The 12,062-nt window shown below is 48.9% G+C and overlaps 1 protein-coding gene across 2 annotated transcripts in view; it reads right to left on the reverse strand.

The window, feature by feature from the left end:
* The window catches only part of sdk2a (sidekick cell adhesion molecule 2a), an 87,445-nt gene that overhangs the window by 14,277 nt on the left and 61,106 nt on the right, over window positions 1-12,062 (reverse strand). For both annotated transcript variants that reach the window (XM_031573043.2, XM_042708359.1), the window contains 18 exons: window positions 8,230-8,370; window positions 7,362-7,543; window positions 6,929-7,044; window positions 6,602-6,797; window positions 6,346-6,444; window positions 6,003-6,194; window positions 5,475-5,596; window positions 4,940-5,049; window positions 4,043-4,193; window positions 3,526-3,763; window positions 3,137-3,252; window positions 2,704-2,893; window positions 2,336-2,434; window positions 2,039-2,233; window positions 1,709-1,910; window positions 1,442-1,545; window positions 923-993; window positions 338-473 (listed from right to left, as the gene is read on the reverse strand). In XM_031573043.2, coding sequence (XP_031428903.1) covers window positions 338-473; window positions 923-993; window positions 1,442-1,545; window positions 1,709-1,910; window positions 2,039-2,233; window positions 2,336-2,434; window positions 2,704-2,893; window positions 3,137-3,252; window positions 3,526-3,763; window positions 4,043-4,193; window positions 4,940-5,049; window positions 5,475-5,596; window positions 6,003-6,194; window positions 6,346-6,444; window positions 6,602-6,797; window positions 6,929-7,044; window positions 7,362-7,543; window positions 8,230-8,370 — 2,660 coding nt within the window. The remainder of the gene's footprint in view (window positions 1-337; window positions 474-922; window positions 994-1,441; window positions 1,546-1,708; window positions 1,911-2,038; window positions 2,234-2,335; window positions 2,435-2,703; window positions 2,894-3,136; window positions 3,253-3,525; window positions 3,764-4,042; window positions 4,194-4,939; window positions 5,050-5,474; window positions 5,597-6,002; window positions 6,195-6,345; window positions 6,445-6,601; window positions 6,798-6,928; window positions 7,045-7,361; window positions 7,544-8,229; window positions 8,371-12,062) is intronic.

Consider the following 12,062-nt stretch of genomic DNA (forward strand, 5'->3'; position numbering starts at 1 on the left):
TCCACTATTACTTATTCATCATCTTCACTCTGGTCAGCAGCTCTGCTATAAAAGCGCCATTTTCTCTCCCTAAATGAGGAATCCATCATTGTGGCATTTAGCTTCTGGATGCAGCCACTGAGATCTCTAATGGTTGTGTGCCTGGCTGTGATTCTCTCTCTCTGTCTCGTTCTGTCTGTCTGTCAGTCTGTCTGTCTCTCTCTCTCTCTCTCTCTCTCTCTCTCTCCCTCTGGATCAGAGTGAGCCGCGGGGGGCGCAGACAGACGGCAGACTGAGAGGGGGTGGTAGTGTGTGTGTGTGTGTGGTTGGGTGGTAAACCCAGGGTGGTGAGACCCACCGGTGAGCTCGGCCCAGCTGGCAGCTGGGTTGTTGACCGTGCGCACCGTGAAGCTCCTCAGGCGGTCGTGGTGCAGCTCTCGGAAGCGCACGCGGAAGCCCAGCAGGACGCCATTGATCTGCTCCTCAGATGGAGGCTAGACAGAGAGAGGGAGGAGATGAGAAGACTGTGAGGTCGTGAAAAAATGGAGAAGAAAAAGCAGAAGAAGAAGAGAGAGAGAGAAAGAAAGAAATACAGAAGAGCCCCTCCAGCTCTCTTCTTCACCCTGTGCAAGGCCCTGGCCAAGATCATGCTTTGCGGGGGAAGAATAATATAATTTCCTCCTGCTATTCATTTCACACCAGGCGTGCTCACTCATCTGCCAGCTTAATTTCAGGCCAGAATGAGGCCTTGTCAGTTTGAATGGCGATGAATTAAACATGCACAAGAGGAGCAAACCCGGTGCGCAGACATTCAATTATTCCCCTTGCACCATTCATATTTCATATGACACCTGACCTTATGGTCGAGAGCCACATCTCTGGCTGCATTATCATTCGCCCCGGCTCTCTGCTCTCTTGACTCTGTGCGGTGAGTACTTCTTACCTTCCAGCGGACCAGCACGGACGTGGTGGTGTGCGGCGTGACAGAGAGGATTGTGGGAGCTTTGTCTGGCGCTACAGATGGGTAGAAGGTTAGATGGGTGTGGGGGGGGGGGGGGGGGGGGGGGAGGAAGAGCGAAAGAGAGACAGAGAAGACATCTGAGTCAAACAATACTGAAGTGGAATAAACAACTTGTGATCTGCAAATGCCAGCTGTGAACACACAAACAACACAAACACTGGACGTACTGATGGCAGGACAGTCGTTTGCACGTTGACAGGCTATTAGCACGTCTGAGAGGCGCAAACGATGCCTGACAATTAAGCATGAAGTCATGGCTGGGGCCAGAGAACAGCAGCGTTCTGTCTTAGAACTATCTACGACATCACTTCCTATTGTGAGATGCACATAATAGCTCTTCTTTGTGCAGAGGCATCCAGGATGAGGATAGAACAGTTCATTCCTATGGGCTGTGTCGTTATAAATAATGATGAGTCAGAGTATCTGGTCATGTGATCTTACCATCCTGCAGGGTGGTGATGGCCTCACTCTCTTCACTGTATTCACTGTCTCCAATATCATTGGTGGCCTTCACCTTGAACTGGTAGGAGGTGAATGGCTTGAGTCTGCAGAGAAAAGGCAGCTGAATGAATGCTACTGCATCAGCCAGATCCTCTCAAATGTTGCCTGATTTTATATAGTGTTAATATCTCATTCTGTTCATTTTGCCTGATGCCAATGGTAGCTACTGACTTACAACCAAGCCACCATCTAAGCCTGATTCCTTACTTGTCCACAATGTAGGAGCTGGCCTCGTGGCTGACCGAGGCTGAATGCACAGTCCAGTTGCTGTCCGGCAGCTCTCGGTACTGGACCGTGTAGTAGCGGACCGGGGAAAGGCCGTCACTGCCTGGTTCCCATGACAACAGCACGCTCCTAGCCTGGACCTCCTCCTGGGGCACCACAGGCCTACTGGTGGGCTGCGGGTGAGCTGAGGATGAACACACACACACACACACACACACACACACACACACACACACACACACACTTAGATAAGAACAGAGGGAAGAACGTAACTGCGATACATTTGTGAGTTGTGCTGAGTCAGTTTTGTACCTCTTTTTTCCGTGGTGACCACTAGGGCCTCGGCAGCCTCTCCCCAGCCCTTCCTGGTCTGAGCTGTGAGGCGGAACACGTACACACTCTCGGGCTTCAGGCTGGTCGCCGTGTACTGACGCGCACTGGGGCTGAGGACGTCCACGGTGGCCGCGTTGCTCGTGGACGAGTTCCGGCGGTAAGTGATCTGATAGGCTGTGACAGATAGGTGCGGCACAGGGGTGCAGAAGGTCAGTGGAGTGTGAACACGAGGACACACGAGAGGAACAGTATGGGGGGCGCTGTGTGTGAACTCACCCAGGATGATGCCGTTGGGCTGGGCTGGAGGCTGCCATATGAGCCGGACTGAGGAGGTCCTCACCTCAGGGAAGAGGATGCCCATCGGAGGGCCTGGCACTGCAGGAGGTAAGAGTGAGGAGAGCACATATGTCACACCCTCACTTCATGACAGTCACCATGCAGAACAGGAAGAACCTTCCTCGTGCATTTATATGTGCTGTAAGCATAGTCCAAAAAGTCTTGTTGGAAGAGTAAAACACAATAAAAAACAGCCAAGCTGTAAAGCAATTTAAGCAGTGGAAACATCAAAGCAGTTCAAACACGGTTCCGAATGCTGAACTGACACCCAGTGAGGGGTGCAGGGTGAGGTCAGTCCAACCCCTCACCGTCATCAAGGGTCCTCTCCAGAATGGGGGGCGAGCTGGGCCTGCCATCTCCGATGCGGGTGAAGGCCAGGACCTGAATCTCGTACAGCACGTACTTCCCCAGCCCGGTCAGCTGCACGCTGTGACTGGTGTTGCCCTCCACCGTCCAGAACCTCAGGTCCGTGTCCAGGTCCTTCTCCTTATAGGCCACCTGGGGGAAGGGGAAGGAGCAGATGTTGTGTTCAGAGATCCCCACCGTGACACTGTGTCTGGATCAGCCCAGCAGAAGGGACATGTGAGGGTATGCAGGGAAGTGGATGATTGTAACATACAATATGAAACTGAAAGTTCCCCAGTAATGTTTTAAGGGTAATTTAAAGAAAAGAAAAGAAACGTGAAGAAAAACTTCACTAAAAACTAAATTTTTCAGTTGGTAGAAAGGCCCTATGCATACTTTGTAGCCCAGGATGAGGCCATTGCGGTCGTGCTCGAGGACCTCCCCCCAGCGGACCAGGATGCTACTGGAGGTGGTGGCAAAGGCCGAGACGTTGCTGGGGCCACAGGAGGGCACTGTGGGAGAGGGGTTAGAGGCATGGGTCAGGCCAGAGTCAAATTCCTTTTTCTTTTCTTGAAGAAAATAAAAAGCATACTGTGATGATATATAGATGAGTCTGAAAAAATAGGGAAGCAATTTGTTAAACTGATGAGAGGTCAAACAACATGGGTTAGTGTGCAATGCCATCTGTTGAGAAGATTTCAGCAAAGGCATACTATAGTGTAGAAAAGTGGTTGCAGAAATCATCTTAAATGCAGCCAAAGAGAGGGAGATGCTGGGATGCTCACCGGACTCGCGGGTCCTGCCGATGATGGATCGGCTTAGAGGTCCGGTTCCGATGCCGTTCAGTGCCTGCACGCGTACCTCGTACTCGGTCCACTCCTCCAGGTCTTCGATAGTGAACTCCCGCTCTAGGCGGTCTGCTATGACGTGGGACAGGACCCCGGCCTTTGACCCCGCCCGTGAGTACTGCACCCGGTAGCCCACCAGGTCCTGGTTCCCATTATACTTCCACTCTGGCAAAGGCTAGTGTGAAACCAGACAAACACTTAGACTCAGTTGAAACTCAGGTAGTGTGAGGTAGTTAATGCTAATGTGTTCATATTCATATGCATATACAGTAAGTCATTTGTAAGACACTTTCTCATATATCATCATTCCAAAGATCTTGTTCTCAAGTTGAAGTTCACAGACAAGTTTGATCTACTTATTTTTCATGTTATTGTCAGTACACAAAAGGATACTGGAGTTTGGAGAAAAACCACTGTGTATGTGTGGGCATTCATACTAAGCAGATGAACTTACCACCCATCTAAGCCAGAGGCTAGTCTCACTGGCCGTGCGTAGGGTCACGTTGGAGGGGGAGATGTCTGGAGGAGCCTGCAGGGTCTGGATCTTCCTGGAGGGCTGGCTGGAGGGGCTGGTGCCCACTATGTTCACCTGCCGCATGCGGAACCTGACAGCACAGAACCGTGTTCATTGTTTATATGTGTATCTATGACAACTATGAGGTTCGATTTGCACGGTGTTCATTGCTTATATGTGTATCTATGACAACTATGAGGTTCGATTTGCACCGTGTTCATGGCTTATATGTGTATCTATGACAACTATGAGGTTCGATTTGCACGGTGTTCATTGCTTATATGTGTATCTATGACAACTATAAGGTTCTATTTGCACCGTATTCATTGCATATATGTGTATCTATGACAGCTATGATGTTCTATTTGCACCGTGTTCATGGCTTATATGTGTATCTATGACAACTATAAGGTTCTATTTGCACCGTGTTCATGGCTTATATGTGTATCTACGACAGCTATGATGTTCTATTTGCACCGTGTTCATTGCATATATGTGTATCTATGACAGCTATGATGTTCTATTTGCACCGTGTTCATGGCTTATATGTGTATCTATGACAGCTATGATGTTCTATTTGCACCGTGTTCATTGCTTATATGTGTATCTATGACAACTATAAGGTTCTATTTGCACCGTGTTCATGGCTTATATGTGTATCTACGACAGCTATGATGTTCTATTTGCACCGTGTTCATGGCTTATATGTGTATCTACGACAGCTATGATGTTCTATTTGCACCGTGTTCATGGCTTATATGTGTATCTACGACAGCTATGAGGTTCTATTTGCACCAACCCCTATAGGCGTGCAGTTGTAGGAGACAGAGGTCCTACCTGTAGAAGGTGTAGGGGTTCAGGCCAGTGACCTCCAGTGATCGGGCATCTGGCTCATTGGTCAGCTGGTGAACCGTGAGCCACTCCTCATTTTCCCCGATCACACCAATCTGTGGACATAGGCAGCAGGAGAACAAAAGAAAGGGTTAGTCATTAGGGAGAGTAAAGCAAGTGTAAAAAAAAAAAGTCTGTCCATAGCAGTTCTCTCTGTCCATAGAGGCAGAGTTTCTGAAAGAATCCTTTCACCAGCTTTATGTAAAGTGCATTATAAATAAAAGTGAGTGAGTGAGTGAGTGAGCGAGAGAGAGAGAGAGAGAGAGAGAGAGAGAGAGAGAGAGAGAGAGAGCGAGCGAGAGAGACCACAAAAGATCAATATGAGGTGATAGAAAGGGCACTGGATGAGAAGCTAACATGGAAAGACAAGGTGAAAGACAGAAAACAAGTGAAAGACAGACAATTTATTAGCAAGATCCAGAGCATAGCAGAGGGAGACAGAGAGAGAGAGGGGCATCCACAGACTTCATGTCTGCTGTACCTGTGCTTCCACCTGCCAGCGTGAGATGGAGGTCTTGCCATCGTAGCCGGGTTTAAACTGCAGTGTGACCGTGCGGGGGCCGATGTTGGAGATGGCGATGTTGGTGGGGGGTCCAGGCATCTCTGCACAAAGAGTGTGAGCAATCAGAGGCTTAGCAGGAAGAATCTCTGGAGGTCTGGACTGAGGTGTGGCCTTTACATTAACACACTGCCGCACAACAGCACAGCGCCCTCTAGTGTCTGTGCCGTGTATAGCACCATCAGTCAGCCCCAGGGAGAGGATCTGTTTGACTAGGAAGTAGGAATAGGGCAGACTCTTCACTCCACAGCGCCCATCATCAGACAAAGGGCATGTTGTTCCTTTCCCATCAAAGCAAAGGGCATGCTAACTGCAGTCAAGATCTGTTCTACCTGTCTGACCACAATTACTCTCTGACAGATCTACAGCGTTTCTCCAGCCTGACACGGCGTAATGGTAACAGAAAAGCTCTGGATTTCTGGAGTGTGAGCAGGCTGTGCACTGGCTGACCTGGCGGAACCCCGGAGGAGATGGTGGAGGAGGAGAGCTGGCCCTGGCCCTTGGAGGTCATGCCGGCCACCTGGATGGTGTAGGTGGTGAGGGCAGTCAGGCCGGTGACGCGGTATTCCTGGGTCTGGTTGGCCAGGTAGTGGGTGACGCGAGTGTTGGTGCGGTTGAACTCCTCCCAGGAGATGCGGTAGCCTGCCGTGGAATGGAGAGAAACATTATTTCATCTCAGAGAGGGAGGTTTCTGACACTACAGCCGAAAGGTTATGAAAACAGATGAAGCGATGAAACAAACGGAAAAAAGTTCATATCATTAACTGATGGGTGTTTTTAAGAGGCTGCCTACCCGTGAGAACGCCGTTTTTCTCGTTTGGTTCTTTCCAGCTGACTTTGAGGGAAGTGTCCAGGATGTCTGTGAAGCTCAGATGACCCACGGGGCCGGGGGCTGCATGGAGCGTCAGACAGATATTAACACTCTCTTACGAACCATAGTTGAAGAAACAGATTCACTTTCTACTGAGAAAAAACTCTACTTTATTGCTGTGAACTACGTCTGTCTGAGTCATGGTCGTCTGCATGGTGTGGAAGCTGCTGTCACTCACTGTCCTCGTGGGTGCGCGCCCTCTGGGCTGGGCTGCGGGGTCCGTCCCCTGGCGTGGTGAAGCAGAGCACGGAGGTGGAGTACTGGGTGAACTTCTTCAGGCCCGAGATGTAGCCCACGTGCACGCTGTCCTGGAAGTTGGGCCGCACCGTTACCATGCTGACATCGTCCTCGTGGCCAGGCTCCCATGCCAAGAGCTACATGTGAAGGACGTATCAAATAAAAAACAACAAAAAAATGAGGTTGGGAGGACATCATTATGGCAAGAGATCTGTGATCTCCTGCTCTTCTGCCTTTTGACACTGGAGGGCAGTGGTGAGACACAGACCTTGTAGCCCTGGTTGATGCCATTGATGAACTGTGGGCTCGGGGCGTTCCACGTGAAACGCACAGTGGTGGAGTTGACAGCTTCGGCCTGGACATTACCCGGGGGAACAGTGGGAACTGCAGGCAACAAAACGGGAATTTTAAGGTCAGAGGGAAAAGATGGCGGGAATTATTAGGAAGAGGATGTCTGAATGATTTAGATATTTACTCTAAGGTTGTGCCTTTAAAACACCCCATTTTAAGTGATACTGTGTACAGTGTCACAGGCATACAGTTCTCAGTACATGTTAATAGCATAGCACAGGAAATAGCACAGAAAAGAACCACAGATTGCCTTACCTCATACACAATCCACCAAACAAAAAAATACTTACACAGTACAACAAAACAAAAATAAAAGTTTCACAGACAGCAGCCTGTGTGTTTCTCCTCACCTCCCTGTAGGGTCCACTCTGTGACCCTGTGGCTGAACACGCCCTGGCCTGCTCCGTTGTAGGCTGCCACCTCGATCTCGTAGTTGGTCCAGATGATGAGGTCCTCCAGCAGCATGTTTGTCTGGTCAGCGTTGGTGATGTTCTTGATCTGGCAGTCCACTGGCAGACCAGAGAGACAGTACCTACCAGACACAAGCCAGGCCAGAGGGAGATGAGTCACAGAACAAGGCTTTTTGGTGACTGGCTTCGCAACTATATGTATTCAGCTAAAACGCTCACATTTAACATTTTGAGAGAACATATTTGAACCAGGCACTTTTCTCCACATTATGGGGTTATTAGTTTCACACTGTGATTATGATTGCACTAATGGCATCAAACGGCACCTCCATGCCAAAAACCTCTTTGAGTTATTACTGTTTAGCCCTTGAGGTTGTTCTTAGCTGCAGCAGGGCTCTTTGCGATGAACGTGTTGAGCACTTCGGACCTTGCCAAGTGAGCAGGACTTGAGCTAGGAGCAGGACATTCTGTCCATGGATCTCTAGTCTGAGCCACAAAACAGTAAGTCCCAATTCAGCCGTCACAACCAACTACAGTATAAAGGAGGAAAGTCCAGTTGCATGAGATAATAATATGTATGAATGAATCATAATAGAATGAATAACTAACTGTCTGAAGGCTAGACTACGGCATGAACTGTTCTGGCTCGGTGCATGGCTGCAAACACAAACATTTCAGGACCTATACTTCCCGAACCTTAAACCTGCTAACTGCTAACCTCCAGATAAGAGAACCCAGTCTGTGAAACACATGAGGGGGCAGTGTGCTGCTGCAGGGCAATGAGGGGGCTGTCCCCGGCGGCTCGTACCTGATGACGTAGCCCTGCAGCGGGCCGTTCTGGTGGCTCTCCGGGGGCGGCTGCCACTGGATCATGATGGACTGGTTGGTGCGGCCGCTGGCGATCACCGTCTGAGGTGGTGCGCTGGGGGGCTCTTCAGGCAGAGACAGCCTGCGGAGGGACGAGTTGAGTGGGAGAGATAGATGGAAAGAGAGAGAGGGGGGGGGGAGAGATTGGATGGTGTAGAAAGGATGAAAGAAAATGAGTGAGAGAGAAGGACAGAAAGGCAGGATATCAAGAACAGCATTTGTTCAGACAGCCATAATAGCCTGCCTACTGTATAACACATCAACTGACCTTCAGCTGATGAAGCAGCACCAATCACAGTGGCTCTTTGAAATAAGGCGGTGTATTTAAGCCTGTCTTTTATCATTCAAATGTGCCTGCTGGGCTCGCTAATCAAACACCCACCACCGCCCCAGCTCCCCCTCTTGTCATTCAAATGGTCATACTACTTGTTCAACTTGTATTTGTCATTTTTAACTACATGTACTAATGGTCTTTTTATTTATTCAAACTTCCCGGTATTTACTTTTTTAATTAACTTGGTATTTTTGTTTTGTTATTTGTGTTTTTCTTCATTAGTGTGTGTGTGTGTGTGTACATTGACCACTATGATGAGGTGAAGCCCCCCCAGAACTAGGCCATTCTGCCAAAGTTAATAGTTGTATGTGCAGGGCTGGGCTGACAGAGCTTAAAGCAATGCGTTGCCAGTGAGCAGTATCAGCAGAGCGGTAGCAGTGGCCATTTCCCTGGCTTTCCTCTCCTCTCCTCTCCTCTCCTCTCCTCTCCTCCTCTGCAGCACCAGTGTTCTGCGTTTCTGTGAAGGACTCCCCGGAGGAAGGCTTTTCTCCTCCAGCGCCGGGTGGCCGGCCGGGGTGCTGATCAAAGGAGAGCCGTGGAGAGAATGGGCTAATGCCACAGTGCCACACTCAGCACTGACGTTCCTTAAATCAATTTAAGCTGACATCTTGATTTGGGCTGCGTGGCCCAGCGTAACTTGGTCCGGGGTGGGTTCAGATAAAGCTCGTTGGTTAGCATCAAAGGCACGCTGCCGGAGACTCAGCAGGATTCACTTCATCTGCACACACACACACACACACACACACACACACACACACACACACACACACACACACACACACACACACACACACACACACAGACAGACACAAGCAGCTGTTATGTCACCCAAAACCCCTGTGGTTTCCACCCTGTCTGGCCTGATCTCAGTGTGTGTGTGTGTGTGTGTGTGTGTGTGTGTGTGTGTGTGTGTGTGTGTGTGTGTGTGTGTGTGTGTGTGTGTGTGTGTGTGTGTGTGAATATATGTGGAGTGGTATGCGCTATGTGTGTTTTGAATTGTGTCTGTGTGAAGAAGGGATTCAAAGCTATTCCTTGAGAGAGCAAGGCAGGTTTAACTTTTATCACAGAGACATTGCCTCTGTAACACAAGAACATTAACTACTGAAAACACAGCATGATGAAAACAGAGTCCACCTGTGTGTCTGCACCTGCATCGTGTTAGTATGCAGCACAGGTACTGTGTGTCTGTAGAATACATGTGTAGACATGCATAACTAAGTGTGTGTGTGTGTGCATGTGCTTGTGCGTGTGCATGTGTATGTGTATGTGTATGTGTATGTGTATGTGTATGTGTATGTGTATGTGTATGTGTATGTGTATGTGTGTATGACCGTGTGTGTGTGTGTGTGTGTCGAGTCAAGTCAAGTCAAATGTCTTTATTGTAATTGCATAGATAGAGTGATAATTAACAGAATTGAATGGAATAACCCAGCAGGAGGTCAAACAGGTGGTGGGCTGGTTGTGACTGGTCTCTGATGATGCGGTGAGACCTGCGTAGGCAGCAGCAGGTGTAGATGGTGGTGACGTCTGGTAACTATGCCCTGGTGATTTCCCCGGCAGTCTTTATTACTCTCTGAAAAGCTGGCTGCCCTGACTGACATGCAGTATGTCAACACACTGACGATGGCACAGTTCACCAGATTCACCAGAGGCTTCTGCTTTCATCTCCTCAGGTAGAAGAGGCGCTGTTGAGCTTTCCCCAGCGCTGATGCAGTATTGCTGCTCCAGGACAGATCCTCACTCTCCGTCAGGCCCAAGAACTTGCAGTTGGCCACCTTCTCCACAACACAACGCCTCGCCACTTATGTAGAGTGGGGTGTGGTTGTGTTGTCCACGATCACTTCCTGGGTCTTCTTGATGTTCTAAGCCGGGTTGTGACGGTTACACCGTACTGCCAGCTTATGTACTTCCCTCCTGTGCGGGTCGTCGTTGTCTGAGATGAGGCAGGGCACTGTGGTATCGTCTGCAGATTTCATTTTGGAGGTAGAAGGATAAGAGCGGGAGCAGTCATGTGTAAACAGGGCGTAAAGTATTGGACTAAGCATGCGTGCTTGTGGAGGACCGGTGCTTAGGGATGGAGCGGATGATGCGTGCTTGCAGAGTCTGACAGCCTGTGTGCGGTTTGTTAAGAAATCCAATACCCAGCTGCATAATGAGGTGTTAAATCCCAGATCCTGTAGTTTGGCAATGAGTTTGTTCGGCAGGAATGCGTTAAAAGCAGAGCTCTAATCGATGAAAAGCATTCTTGCATATGCGGTCTTGTGCTTCAGGTGTTTCCAACGCAGTATAAAGCGCAATAGCTATTGCATCTTCTGTCGATCTGCTCTCCCTGTAGGCAAAAGGATGCTGGTCCAAAGAGGCTGGAATGACATTTAGTGGCTAAGGGGCTAAAAGCCACAGGCCTGTAGTTGTTCATTCATGTGACAGCTCACTGTTTGGGTAGTGATATTATAGTCAACGTTTTGGAAACACAACTTTGCGAAGGTTCAGGATGGGCATAGTATTATTAACAGGGTGTATCATTGAGTGTGTGTGTGTGTGTTTTCATACCTCTCATCTCTTGTGAGTCATGTAGCAGCACAGCCTGGGAATAATAACGTTGTGTGTTGGGCTTAAAGGCCTGCTTCCACTCCCATTCTCTTGCACAGTGTTGCACTAGAGTGTCTCATGCACCCTCGCTTCACGTTCTGCTTTTGTTTGGTCATACATTTATATTGTCTGATGCAGTAAGCAGGCCACATGCAAGTATGCCCCAACTAAAGTATACTGAATCTTGTCGTGTGTGTGTGTGTGTGTATGTGTGTATGTGTGTGTGTGTGTGTGTTTCTCTGGACTGTTTCAATGCAGGTGAGGTCGGTCATACAATCATACCGGCCTATCCCAATCTTGACTTTTATCTCCACATGTCATGATTGATGATCTTTTTCACTCTGCAACTATGCAAAAGCAGCTGCTGCCTTCCCCCTTTTTTGTGGGTTATGCCCAGGGTAGCTCCAGAGAGATCAAATGTGAGAGGGCCATCATGAATATATCATAAACATTCAAAATATATTTGACATGCGTTAACTTTCAAGGCATCCTCAAACCGCCTGTAGTTCCTATCAATTAGTTTCTGTGGGATTGTGTGATGGAATCTGTGTGTGTGTCTGTCCGTGTGCGTATGTGTGTGTGTGTGTGAAGCTGTTCTTGAGACATCAGAGTATTCCCATGGGTTCTGAGCCCGTTTGAAGTCGTGACTCATTCATGCTTCTCAGCGCTGGTCTCGAGCAGAGAGCAGGCAGGCAGCATTCTCTATGCATCCTGCTTTATTAATCACACACACACACACACACACACACATGCACACACACACACACACACACAAGCACAATGTGCATATTCCTTTTTGAAAGCACTATAGAACACACATACATACATATAACCAATCATACACACACGCA

This window comes from Clupea harengus, chromosome 1, assembly GCF_900700415.2.
Source record: "Clupea harengus chromosome 1, Ch_v2.0.2, whole genome shotgun sequence".
Lineage (NCBI taxonomy): Eukaryota > Metazoa > Chordata > Actinopteri > Clupeiformes > Clupeidae > Clupea > Clupea harengus.